The sequence below is a fragment of the Dromiciops gliroides genome, chromosome 1, assembly GCF_019393635.1.
Source record: "Dromiciops gliroides isolate mDroGli1 chromosome 1, mDroGli1.pri, whole genome shotgun sequence".
NCBI lineage: Eukaryota > Metazoa > Chordata > Mammalia > Microbiotheria > Microbiotheriidae > Dromiciops > Dromiciops gliroides.
This window is the reverse complement of record NC_057861.1, coordinates 729921180-729933986: the sequence shown is the minus strand read 5'-3', so window position 1 is coordinate 729933986 and position 12807 is coordinate 729921180. Positions and strand designations below refer to the sequence as shown.

Below are 12807 nucleotides of genomic sequence, written 5' to 3'. Positions count from 1 at the left end.
TGACTTGACCAGAGTCACATAGCTAATAAGTGTCTGAGACCAGATTTAAATTCATGTCCTCCTGATTCCAGGACTGGTGCACTATGCTCTGAGCCACCTAGCATGATTGATAAAACACCATCAATTTTATCAATTAATACTAAGGTTTAAAGAGATACCAAACAAACCTTAGTTTCTCTGTAATTTTTTTTTTGTTTCTCTGTAAATTTGACATGACCACAACTAATGGTCTTTGCTACAGACCATAAACTACATTCTTATCTAAGGTGAATCCAAAAATTCCCCAGAGTATAAAAACTGGTTATCAATGGAAAGAAAAAAAAATACTTTAAAAAATCCTTCAGTTCCTATATCATGAACTTCCTGATTAATTTCTTTATAAAACAACTCAAGTACTCCCTAACAAAAGACAACACATTTCATTAAAGCATTCACTTTGAGAAATGAATTAATCTTATTTTGCATCCAGGAATTATTTCATTTTATCAAGAGGGTCATTTAGTGTTATCCATGTAGACTCATATTTTCATAAATGTCTAGATTGCATTTCCCATCACAAAGAATGGAAGTGATGTCACATTCTTTGACATTCAATTAAACTCAACAGATGTCTATTCATTCCCTACTATGAGTGGTGAACTGTATTAGTCTCTGAGGGAGTTATGAAGTTTAGATAAGATATAACCCCTGAGGGGCAGCTAGGTAGGGCAGTGAAATAAAGCATCAGTCCTGGATTCAGGAGGATCTGAGTTCAAATCCGCCTCAGGACACTTGATACTACTAGCTGTGTGACCCTGGGCACATCACTTAACCTTCTTCGCCTCAGTTTCTTCCTCTGTAAATGAGTTGGAGAAGGAAATGGCAAACCACTCTAGTATCTTTTCCAAGAAAACCCCCAAAAGGGGTCATGAATCAGACATGACTGAAATGCCTGAACAACAAAAATGATCTCTTGAAGAAGAAAATGGCAAACCACTCCAATATCTTTGCCAAGAAATCCCCGAATGGGGTCACAAAGAATCAGACATGACAGAAAAACAACTGAACAACAACAAAATGAACAGATCTACTATAACGAAGAGTAATCCAACAGCAATATGAGCATAGATTGGAGTAGGACTATAGTAGAAGTCAGAAGACCCATTAGGAAGCTATTGAAACAATCCAGGTAAGTGGTAATGATGACCTGAGTAGGATGGTAGCAGCTGAAATAGAGGAAGAGACAGATGTGAGTTTTATTATGTAGACAGTACTAATGGGATTTATATATATATATATATATATATATATATATATATATATATATATATATATATATATATAAATGGATGGATGGATGGATGGATTGGTGGTGGGTGGGTGGATGCATATGCGGGTAGAGGATGATAAGAAAGGACTGAGTGTCAGAGAAAACAGTTTAAAACACCAGGCGGGGGGGGGGGGGGCAACTACGGTGGCGCAGTAGATAGAGCACCGGACTGGAGTCAGGAGTACCTGAGTTCAAAATCCAGCCCTCAGACACTTACCACTTACTAGCTGTGTGACTATGGGCAAGTCACTAACCCCCACCCCCAACTGCCTCACTACAAAATAAAAAAAATAAAACACAGGCAGGAGCAGTTAGGTGGTGCAGTGGATAGAGCACCAGCCCTGGATTCAGGAGGTCCTGAGTTCAAATCCGGCCTCAAACACTTAACACTTACTAGCTGTGTGACTATGGGCAAGTCACTTAACCCCCAATTGCCTCAATGAAAAAACAAAACAAAACAAAAAACACAGGCAGATTGGCACATGTTTATGCCGCTAGAAGAAACAGTGAAGTTAAAAGAAGCTTTGGGTTTCCTCTCTACTATTTACTTCCCTTGTGAATTTGAGTAAGTAATTTAACTCCTCTATGCCTCAGTTTTCTCATCTGTAAAATGGGGGGGTGGAACTGCCTGAAATCTAAGTTTCATTCTATATAATTGATTTGGTTCAATTATGTTGGTGTGAGGAGGGCATTGGGTGCCAGGCAGAGATGTCCTGTAGATAATTAAGGGTACATATCTGGAGCCTGAGAGAAAAGCCAGCCTGAAAAATCTGATTCAAGGTCCATCTGCAGAAAATCGAGAGTTAAAGCCTTGGGGGTGGATGAGATTGCCAAGGGAGAGGGCAAGGGAGGGGGTGAATAGGGAGCCCAGGAGGGGAGGAAAAGGGAGTGTGGAGGACAGAGGCTTGAGAAATACTCACTCTCAAGGGTCACAAGAAAGGTTACAAGAAGTCAACAGTGAAACACTTAGAAAGGCAGACAAACTCCAGAACTTATTTATTCGGGGAGGGGTGGGGATCCATAGAAACACCCTCCCCCCACCCACCCAGGAGGATGTCTGAGCCATCAGTGTTTGGGTGTCTTTATCCCCTTCTCCCTTTATTAAAATGTAATTTTAACTTCTAAAAAAATCAGATCCTGGCCCAGCTGTGTCCTGGGGGGCTAGGTTGGGATCCCAAGTCCCCCTCCCTTGTTCTTTCCCTCCTCTCTATGGCTTTTAAGGGGTGGGAGGAAGGCAATTGGGTGCCTGAGGCTAGGCATACCTCCCTTCCTTCAAACCACAGATTTTGGACAATAAAACCCTGATCTGTGTATACAGTGAAAACAAAAAAAAATAAGAAAATAAAATTTAAATTTAAAAAATAAGTTATTTACTCCATCCTCTCATTTTATATATGAGGAAACTGAGGGTCCTGAGACACTGTGGACTTGTCCGAGGGTTACATAGATATTAATTAATAGAAGTGGGATTAATCAATCGATTAGCACTTAATTAAGCACCTACTGTGTTCCAAGCACCATGCTAGGCACTGGGGACGATTTTAAAAAACCCTTCCCTCTATTTGCAGGGAGCTTACATTCTATACTCGAGCCTCTGCCTCCAACGCATCTCCCTTTCCTATTGTACCATTGTGCTGTTTGTCCCCCTTGTAGCAGGACAGTTAGTAATTGTGAAGCCAGGGAGGAGAGAAAATCCCATGAAGCAGGGAGTGATTAAAGGGACTACATTGGGGAAAAATGGTCAAGAAGGATGCGGTCAGAAGACATTAAGCCTTTAAGGTATGTGATGGGGTGGAGGAGAGGCAGGGAGGGATGCAGGACTTTCAGAAGCTGCAGTTATTTTTGAGGTGTGTTTCTGAATTATAAATATTCTCCCCAAACCAAAATCTCAAATGAGCACAGCCTCTGATAGCCCCCCCAAAATGATCATTTCCCCCAAAAAAGTTCCCAAAGGTAGCCGCTGAACCTCACCAAATGATCCATGTCAGAGACCTGTGGATATTTCACAAGTTTATCATAACCCACAAAGGGAAGAAAAAAACAAATCCGGCAGCTGGGATTTTTCCTGTTTAACTTTAAAGAAGTCATGCTTTTGTGTGAAAAGCAAGGAAAACATTAGATATGAACTTCCTTGTGGATTACCAAATGTATACGGACACACTGATTTTCATGTGGACATTAAGTACTTCTCTTCTGCACCATTTTAGGGGCCCTTGTTTTCATTTAAATGTAAATTCCAAATGAATATCCTTTATTTTAGATCTTTCCCATTCTTGTTGACAAATAAGATAAGGATGTCTCTATCTGGCGAGGAATAAATATCCTGCACATCTGCTAATGGCACAGCCCTACATAATTATTACAGGATAAGTGAACTGAGCAGAGAGAGCTAAAATCCCTGAAGGAAGTTGCCCAGGGCCCGGAGGCCAAGAGCAGTAGTGTCCTACTAAGAGACTGAAGGAAGGCCTAACAGTCACTAGTAATTATCTAGTGCTTGAAAGTCTGCAAACATGGCAGGTTCACTTCCTTTGAATCTTTCTATCATCTATGGACGTAGGTTCTGCTATGGCCATTTTACCAAGAAAGACAAGGAAACTCAAAGAGTTAGAACATCTTCCCCAGGGTATATTGCCGCAAATAGGTGTCAGAGGCAGGATCTGAACCCATATCTTCCTGATATGTAGTCTGTGACTACACCATGACTGCTTTTATACATGGGTCCCACATTTAGACTGTTTGCTTCCAAAATAGGTGCACCTTTTGAGTCGAGATAGCGAGTGAATTTCAAATCAGGAAACCTCAGTTCCAACAATCAGTCTGCCTTTTACTAGCTATGATTCTCAGAAGAAGCCGCTGCACCTCAATTTCTTCATCAGTAAAATGTGATAACAATACTTGAAGCACCTCACCTCCCCAAGGTTGCTGTAAGGATAAAATGAGATAATATTTGTAAGGCCACTGTATAAACACTAGCACGTGAGTGAAGCGCTGGGCCTGTCCCTTGGGGAGTAGCCAGTACTACCCTCAGTTTTTCTCCCAGCATACTTAGATCTACTCAAATGTTTCCTTTGTCTTTGCAATCACACAGTCTCCCTAGCCAATCTCCCTCCTGTGTAACCCTGACAAAAGGCAAGCCTAGTGCTCCCCATTGGGTGCCATATTTTCTTCCCGGTTCTTGCCAGTCAATTCTCCATGTTCTCACCTCAATACTGAGCCTGAGAAATTTGGAATAACATCAGATTTGCAGGTCTGTGATCCTTAACTTTGCCGGGCTGTCTCCTGCTACTACTGGATGTGTTTTTGTTTTCAATTGGTGAGCCCTGAATTACAGCATATCCCAGTGCTCTAGATTTAGAACCAGAAGGGATCTCCGTAATCATCAAGTCCAACCCCCTCCTTTTACAGATAAGGACACTAAGCTTTAGAGAGGAGGAGACTTGCCCAAGGTCTCCCGATTTAGTAAGGAGCAGAAGCACGGCCCAGACCCATTCTGACCACAAGTCCAGTGCTCTCTCCCCTACACCTGCTGGGAGAGAGGAGCCAAGAGTACTTATCTCCAACCATAGATTATGGGGATCTTAGCTTTACCGTCCATGCCAGAGGTAATGCCCTGGAGGAGCCAATCCTCTCAGCTCCAGAACTCTGCAATCAAAAAACACGGATTCAAATCCCACCCCTGACACTCATTATCCATGTGATCCTGGGCAAATCACTCCCCGGGCCTCAATTTCCTCATCTGGAAAATGATCAGATGAGATGGCCTCTAGATCTATGATCACACGATCGCATGACCATCCCTCTACGTTTCCAAAACAAAATGTCCTTCTCTGATCACCAAGGCCCTCTATATGTCATCTTACCCTAGTAAAGGGTGGACTTTTAGGGGCAGCTAGGTGGCGCAGTGGATAGAGCACTGGCCCTAGAGTCAGGAGAACCTGAGTTCAAATCCGGCCCCAGACACTTAACACTTACTAGCTGTGTGACCCGGGGCAAGTCACTTAACCCCAATTGCCTCACTGAAAAAAAAAAAAGAAAAGAAAAAAAAAAAAAAGGGTGGACTTTTGGGGGGCAAAGACTGTCATTGCTTTTGTATTTGTAAGCTTGGTGTTTAACACCAGGGTTTGGCACGATCAACATTTGATCAGTGTTTTTTATTCATTCATTCTTTCATTCATCCATCCATTCATTCATTCATCAGGTTTAATTCCCTAGTTTTACAGGTGAAGAGACCAAGGCAGAAAGACCTGTAAGTGATTTACCAGTGTCACACACCAGACAGCCATGTCTTCCTACTTCTAAGTCCAACACTGGCCACTGCACCATGCTGTCTTTCTAAACCTAAGTGATAACCTGATTACCAAATGGTTTCATGCTGTGTCCAAGCAGACATAAGTAAGGCCCATTGGTGATCTGCCTCCTAAGGACCCTAGTCTGAGAAAGAATGCCTCAAGCCATGAATAATATTGACAAAGATATGAGATGCATCACTACATATATTATGAGACTTAATTATGCCATGATATATTCATCACCACCAACAAGCAGGGACTAAGACGAGGAAGGATTACACAGCCCAGGCAGCAAAAAGTCAACAAACAGGGGAAGGAGGTTAAGTTCTTTTAGTCTCACTGAGATCTCAGTAGCATCAATTAGAGATTGCTTACCTTCAACACAGGAAGGCTGAGCCCTTGTTGTACCCGCTACCTGCCCTGGGAAGCAAGAGCACTTGACAGTCTGGGATCGCTCCTCAATCCTGTTCTTATTGCAGCAACGGTGCACGGCAACCACTTCACATGTCCCTTGCTTGACCTGGTGGTGACCTGAGATGTTCATGGACAAAAACATATACAAAGGTATTTAGTCTCACAATGGGCAAGGACAAAGCTATGTTGCTATTTGAGGTACCCAAGTTTGTTTCTTTCTTTCTTTCTCTCTTCTTTTTAATACAGCTTGGCCATGTTAACTGAAATGTAGTATGATATGATAGATAGAGAGCCAGCTCTTAGGGTCAGAAAGACCTGGGTTCAAGTCCTATCCTATTGGCTGTGTAATGCTGGGTAAGTGACTTAACCTTTCAGGGCATGAAGGCTCTAATTTTATGAGAGAAAAAAAAGGTAACCAAACATCATTTAATATAAGGAGTTTATTAAGCAGAAATTCACTCCACAACTGACCAGAACCAAAATAACTATATCAACCAAGTTGGGTTGGAGCCAGATTTTAGCCACCCTCATAAGAGCTAATTATTAAATTTTCAGCAATGAGCATTTACACTTCAGAAACCTTGAAAATGCTACAAATCAGGGTTTGATTTATTGTTTTGCCCTGGAATTAGAAATAGTGATGGAGATATTGCTGATATTGTAAATTAATCTTAAAAGTGTCTGTATGTTTCAGAGTCATTGTTAAACATTTCCCAGAACAACAAAACTCTTGTTAATTTGCACTACAATCATCTAGAACCTTTGACAAATAGGGATGGGCTGAAAGTTATCATAGAAATAATTTTAACACATTGGGTAGAGTTGGGAGGGGAGATAATTAAACTGTCAATGAGAACAAACTTCCAAGCATCTTCACGCATTTATATTATATCCATTCATAAATGACCTCCCTCCTCACTCTGCCTTACGAACAGGGACTATGAAGTAATCCTCGAGGGCCAGCACCCTAGTCTAGACTTTTGCCAGTCTTGCCCATAAAGTTTCACCTTCCCCACATAGTAAAGAGGAAGAGTCAAAGACTAAGTTCAATCCCGCAAGAAGTGATATGTCATGCCTGCTAGAATACAATTGTGCTAATAAAAATGCATGAGCAAGATGGACTTCAAAAAACCTGGCAAACGACTTATATGAACTGATGAAAAGTGAAGGGAGCAGAATCAGGAGAACATTGTCCATAGTAACAGCAGCATTGCACAATGATCAACTTGTGAATGACTTAGGTATTCTCAGCAATACAATGATCCAAGACAATTCCAAGGCACTCTTGATAAAAAATGCTATCTATATCCAGAGAAATAACTAATGAAGTCTAAATGCAGATACAAGCATACTATTTTCACTTTAGTTTTTCATGGTGTTTTTTTTTTGGTCAGTTTCTTCTTTCATGACATGACTAATATGGAAATGTGTTTTACATGATTGCATTAATATAACCTATATCAAATTATTTGCCATGGAGAAAATTTGAAACAATTTTTAATGAATGTTAAAAATTGTCTTTACATGTAATTTTAAAAATAAATACTATTTAAAATATTTTCAAGAAACAAAAAACAAAAGATTTACCTGCCACAGTTTTCTTTTTCAAAAAGGAAAAAGGACAGAGAAGAAATGGGAGTCATGGCATTGGACCAGGAGCTCCTATTCATTTTCCCTTCTAGAGGACATAGAGTTCCACGTCGATCATGCCTGTGGACATCCCTCACCTGCCACTCACTGATGTAAAGGAGAACATTCTTTATATTTGCCATGTTTATAGTGGTGATGGAGAAAAAGCAGGGTATAGACTCCCCAATCTGGAATGCCCCTTAGAATTCCATCATTCAACCATCTGAACTCCTTAGACAAGTAAGCCTTTCCCATTCCTATGCCTAAGGGATGGAGAGGTTTTCATCTGAGCACCTAAATTATTTTCCTTGTACTCCTTTTTTTCTCTTACCCAGAGACCACAACAAGTTTAGTTGATTTCTCTAGGAATACTTACTAGGCTCTCAGACTGTGTTGGTTGCTATTTTGATTTGCATATCTTTTAAAATCTTATGATTAAAGATGTATGTCCAGACACATAGGTGGCATTTTGGCTTAGTGGATAGTGAACTGGTCTCAGAGTAAAGAAAACTTGCTTCTGATACCTGCTGAAATTGTGGATCTTGAGCTAGAAAAGACTTCAGAGGCCATCTAGTCCAACTTTTTCATTTCACAGTTGAGGAAACTGAGGCCCAAGTCAAGTGACTTTCCCAAGGTCAGAGGTGATACTTATAACTGATAGCATTTATCTGTTATCACTGAGTAGGGGAACATACTTGGTCCTGACAGAATTTAGGGCTAGAGGGATTCTTGGGTGTCATCTAATCTGCCCAAGTGCCCAGAATATACTTCCTCTTTACCTCAAGCATCTTCAAATACTCCATTTCCTTCCAGACTCAGCTCATGTGCCACATCTAACAGGAAGCCTTTCCTGACTTCCTCTGGTTGTTAGTATTTTCTTCCACCTCAAATTATATTGTACAGTAGTACCTTGGTACTCATCATTAATTGGTTCCAAAAAGCACAAGAGGTGGTGAAAAGAATAAGCACTGAATGAATTTTTCCATTAGGAGTAATGTAAATTGAAATAATCCATCTCTGAACCCCAGAAAGTTCACATTTTACTTGGCAATTTATAAATTGATGGGGTTGTTTTTTGACACTGTTAAGGGTTAAAATTCTAGCTAGTCTGTCTAAAATATCCAATGAGTGGTCGCCAATAAATTATAAGCTTTAGCAAGAGTTAGACTTTTAAGCATTTATTAAGGAGAATAAGAATTTGGTAAAGAGAGAGAGAAAGGCCTAGATTCCTATCTATTAAAGGGAGAGAGCACATTTCTAGCTCCGCTCTCCACCAGAGTCCATAGGAAAGAGAGTGAGAGCGAGCGCCAGTCTCTTCCTTCCTCCTCCCACTAGCCCCCGTCACTTCCTGACACCAAAGAAAAGACTCCTGGTCTTGCCCTCAAAGACCTTCGCTTCATGGGCGGAACTCTTCTACAGTAAGTCTCCAGCAGGTGGCGTCATCCAATCGTTAGGACACAAAACCTTAAAACTAGACAGACATAAATAAAAATACAAAAATTAGATAAAATTTAACTTCATTTTACCTGTACTAAGAGGAATTGATGGCCTAATGGGATGGTGGTGAGGTAGAGGAGGAGGAGGAGAAGAGAGGTTTTTGCTTGGAAAGGGAGTCCCTTTCCAATAAAACATCAGTCACTTTCACAGGGGCTCTTTCTCTTTTTGGTCTTAACACCACTGAACTCTGCAGGAGACTCAGATTTAGGGAGTTTCACTAGAAACCTATCAAGGGGGGCGGGTAGCTAGGTGGCACAGTGGTTAGAGCACCGGCCCTGGAGTCAAGAGGACCTGAGTTCAAATCCGGCCTCAGACACTTGACACTTACTAGCTTTGTGACCCTAGGAACGTCACTTAACCCCAATTGCCTTGCCAAAAAAAAAAAAAGAAAGAAAGAAAGAAAGAAAGAAAGAAAGAAAGAAAGAAAGAAAGAAAGAAACCTATCAAGAGAAATTTGCTTCTGCCTGTTACAAAATGTTTCTTAAGTGAGACATTATTTGATCATTAAAGAAGTCCAAATAAGCTTGAAAGGAAAAAAGCACAAGAAACTCCACGGCAAAATATGTGGAGTTCTGCACTAAGTACAAGCTACTATGAGACTAACAGATCAGACACTTTTCATCTGAACAGATGGGATGTGGAATGGAGTCTTGACTCATACAGGTTTTAGCAAATGTGATGAGCGCCAATCAAGAGTCGAGTGGTGAAGCGTTTTTTCTCATGGAAATGTTCCAAATACCAAATTCAACAAGTTTCAAAGCCAATGAGTGCCAAGGTATGACTGTATTTACTCTATCTGTTTAAATGTATTTTGGACCCCTTGAGCAATGAGGCTCCCATTACTATTTCATATGAAGATGGTATAACAGAATGAAAATTGTGAGTACTCCACAGAAGACAGAAAATATGAACAAAGGGTTCAAACTATCTGTGGTCAAACCCAAACTACTGATTTAGATATTGACAAGGCAGCAATTATCTGGAGAAGGAAAACCAAGGAGAAGGAGGTTGAGTATTAATAACCAAATTTTAAATTGGGAACCAAACTTTTCTCCTCAATTTCCTCTTTAAGACCAAACTCCTGTAAAAATTCAGGACAGGGGCAGCTAGGTGGCGCAGTAGATAGAGCACTGGTCCTGGAGTCAGGAGGACCTGAGTTCAAATCCGGCCTCAGACACTTAATACTTACTAGCTGTGTGACCCTAGGCACGTCACTTAACCCCAATTGCCTAACCAAAAAATAAATAAATAAAAATAATTTTTAAAAATTCAAGATGGACATGACTGATTGATGAGGTTGTCCTTAGCCCTGGAGGATCATGCCCTTCAATCTTGGGTGGGAACCCACCCAAGTAGGAGACCTAACTTCTGTTCAGAGAGTAAATAGAATCCAGTCTAGGTGAGTTCTTACCCTGGGAAAAAAGCCCTTGTCCTCATACCTCTCAATTAGAGTTTAGGGTGACTCAACTCATGAAGGAGAAAAACCAATCAGATTGGTCTAGATGGAGTTGTATTCCCCTGTCCAGATTGCTAGAGATGGCTGAGTCTCATGATCAAGCTATGTTCTCAGCAGAAGCTGAACACTTCTAGGCATTCTCTTTCAAAAACAAAACAAAACAAAACATAAAGCTTTCAGGCTTTCCATCGGTTGTCTTTTGTTACCAAGAGGAACCACCAACCATCAATTTATTGATTGCCAGCTAGCCTAATTAATAAAGTGATTATTAATTACCCAGAAACTCTGTCTCTCAGGATTTTTCATTGGTCACAATAGGAAAATCAGTTGACATGATTTATTCTGCATGGTGCAGAAGGTTGAACATACAGAGGAGCAATAGATGAAAATCATCAGGAATATAATTTAGACTTGATGTTAGGAAAAACTTCTTAAAAACAAGAGATGTCCTTGGAAAGTAGTGAGTTTGCCTGTCACTAGATGTTTTCAAGAAAAGGCTGGATGAGCACTCATTGAGTAAATTATAACGGGGATCAGATCCCCCATCAAGTACAGGTTGTACCAGATGGCCACTAAGATCCCCTCCACCTCTGACATCCTGTGATTATGTGATTCTGATTTTCTACTACTTATCAATAGCTTGAATACATTTACAAAATGTAAAGGCCAAGTTCATAATTTAAAAAAAAAAACATTGGCAGAAAAATCACATGGAGCTTGTGTCAACAGGCATAGAAATGGGGGGAAACGCTCGATTAGGTTCATAATAGCAAGAATGACCTAGAGGTCAGGCATTTTCTGGCAACTAGTGACTAGCTGTGTAGAGGGGCCAAGATGAATTAACTCCTCAATTATCTGTCGGGAAATACCCTCCCTGTTGGCCATTAGGCTTTAATTAGATTACTAAATGACACAAGAGGGTCAGCAAATGAAGGGAGAGTTATCTCTGCGACTGTTACACAAAATGGGAGAAATATGCTCTAATGAATTCTTATAATATTCAAAAGACTCTTCAGAAGGCCCACTAATTTTTAAAGTATGAAGGAAAATGTTATCAAATGGGCTATTAATGTGTCTCATCTGAAAACTCAGAGGGAATTATCTCTTTCAACTCTGAGCATCCTATTCTCTGCTTCTTCATCAAGAAAATGAAAGGGTTGGTCTATGTGTTCTCGGAGGTACCTTGCAGATTCAGCATCCTGGGATTCCATGATTCTATGACCTGTGAATAATCAATCCATCTATTTGGAGAAACAGCTATAGTCACATTCAGAAAAACAACCTAGTAACTTCAACTGACAAAGTTGTGGCTTAAGGGAAACTTGAGTAGAGTCGATCAATTGATTGATCAATCAACAAACATTCACTAAGTAACTACTGTGTGCCAAACACTGTTCTAGGCCTTGAGACTAGAGACAAAAATTCAACAATCTGCACCCTGAAGAGGCTTATATTCTATCAGGGAAATTACTATGTGTATGTCTGGGTATATAGAGTATACAAAATAAATACACGATGATTTGGAGGGACATCAGGGGGAGATGTTAGCATCTGGGACAATCAGGGAAGGCTTCATGTAAGTAGTGATGTCTGAGTCAATCAACCAACCTGTTCATACTGTAAATTGTATTTATCATATTAGGAGCTTACAAAAAGAACACCATATATGAGGAAACTAGAGGTAGAAGCCACCTCATATACTTCCTAGATGGAAAACATTGGTCAGTCACCGAACCTCCCCAAAGCTCAGTTTCCTCATTAATAAAATGAAGATAATAATCCTGATACTTCTTTCTCCCTCCACAATGTGCTTATCCATTTTTGTGAAGAAAAGCTTCATATTAACATGAGCTATAATAATAACAAGAATTATAACATAATAGTTTAAGGTCTGAAGGCACTTTACATATGTTATTATATTTTATCCTCGAAATAGCCATAGGTGATATTTTTATCCCCATTTTGCAAATGAAGAAACTAAAGGTGAAATAAGTAGAATGACTTGCCCAAGACCATATGGCTTTTAAGTATCTGAGGTAGGACTTTAATTCAGCTCTCACCTTTTATAGGATAACTATGCACATCTTTTTTTTTTCTTTCTCTTTGCTGCTGGTGTGCTAAATCAATGCTCCTACAAAAAGTTATTTCTTGGGTTCAGCTGACTGCACGCAAACAACTGTTCTACCTAGGGCCAAAAGATCACAGGCTCATGG

General features: G+C 40.2%; 1 protein-coding gene across 3 annotated transcripts in view; it reads right to left on the bottom strand.

The window, feature by feature from the left end:
• Nucleotides 1-12807, bottom strand: part of TAFA4 (TAFA chemokine like family member 4) — a 193815-nt gene that overhangs the window by 20900 nt on the left and 160108 nt on the right. For all 3 annotated transcript variants that reach the window (XM_043975883.1, XM_043975882.1, XM_043975880.1), the window contains one exon: nt 5974-6129. In XM_043975883.1, the coding sequence (XP_043831818.1) occupies nt 5974-6129 (156 nt within the window). The remainder of the gene's footprint in view (nt 1-5973; nt 6130-12807) is intronic.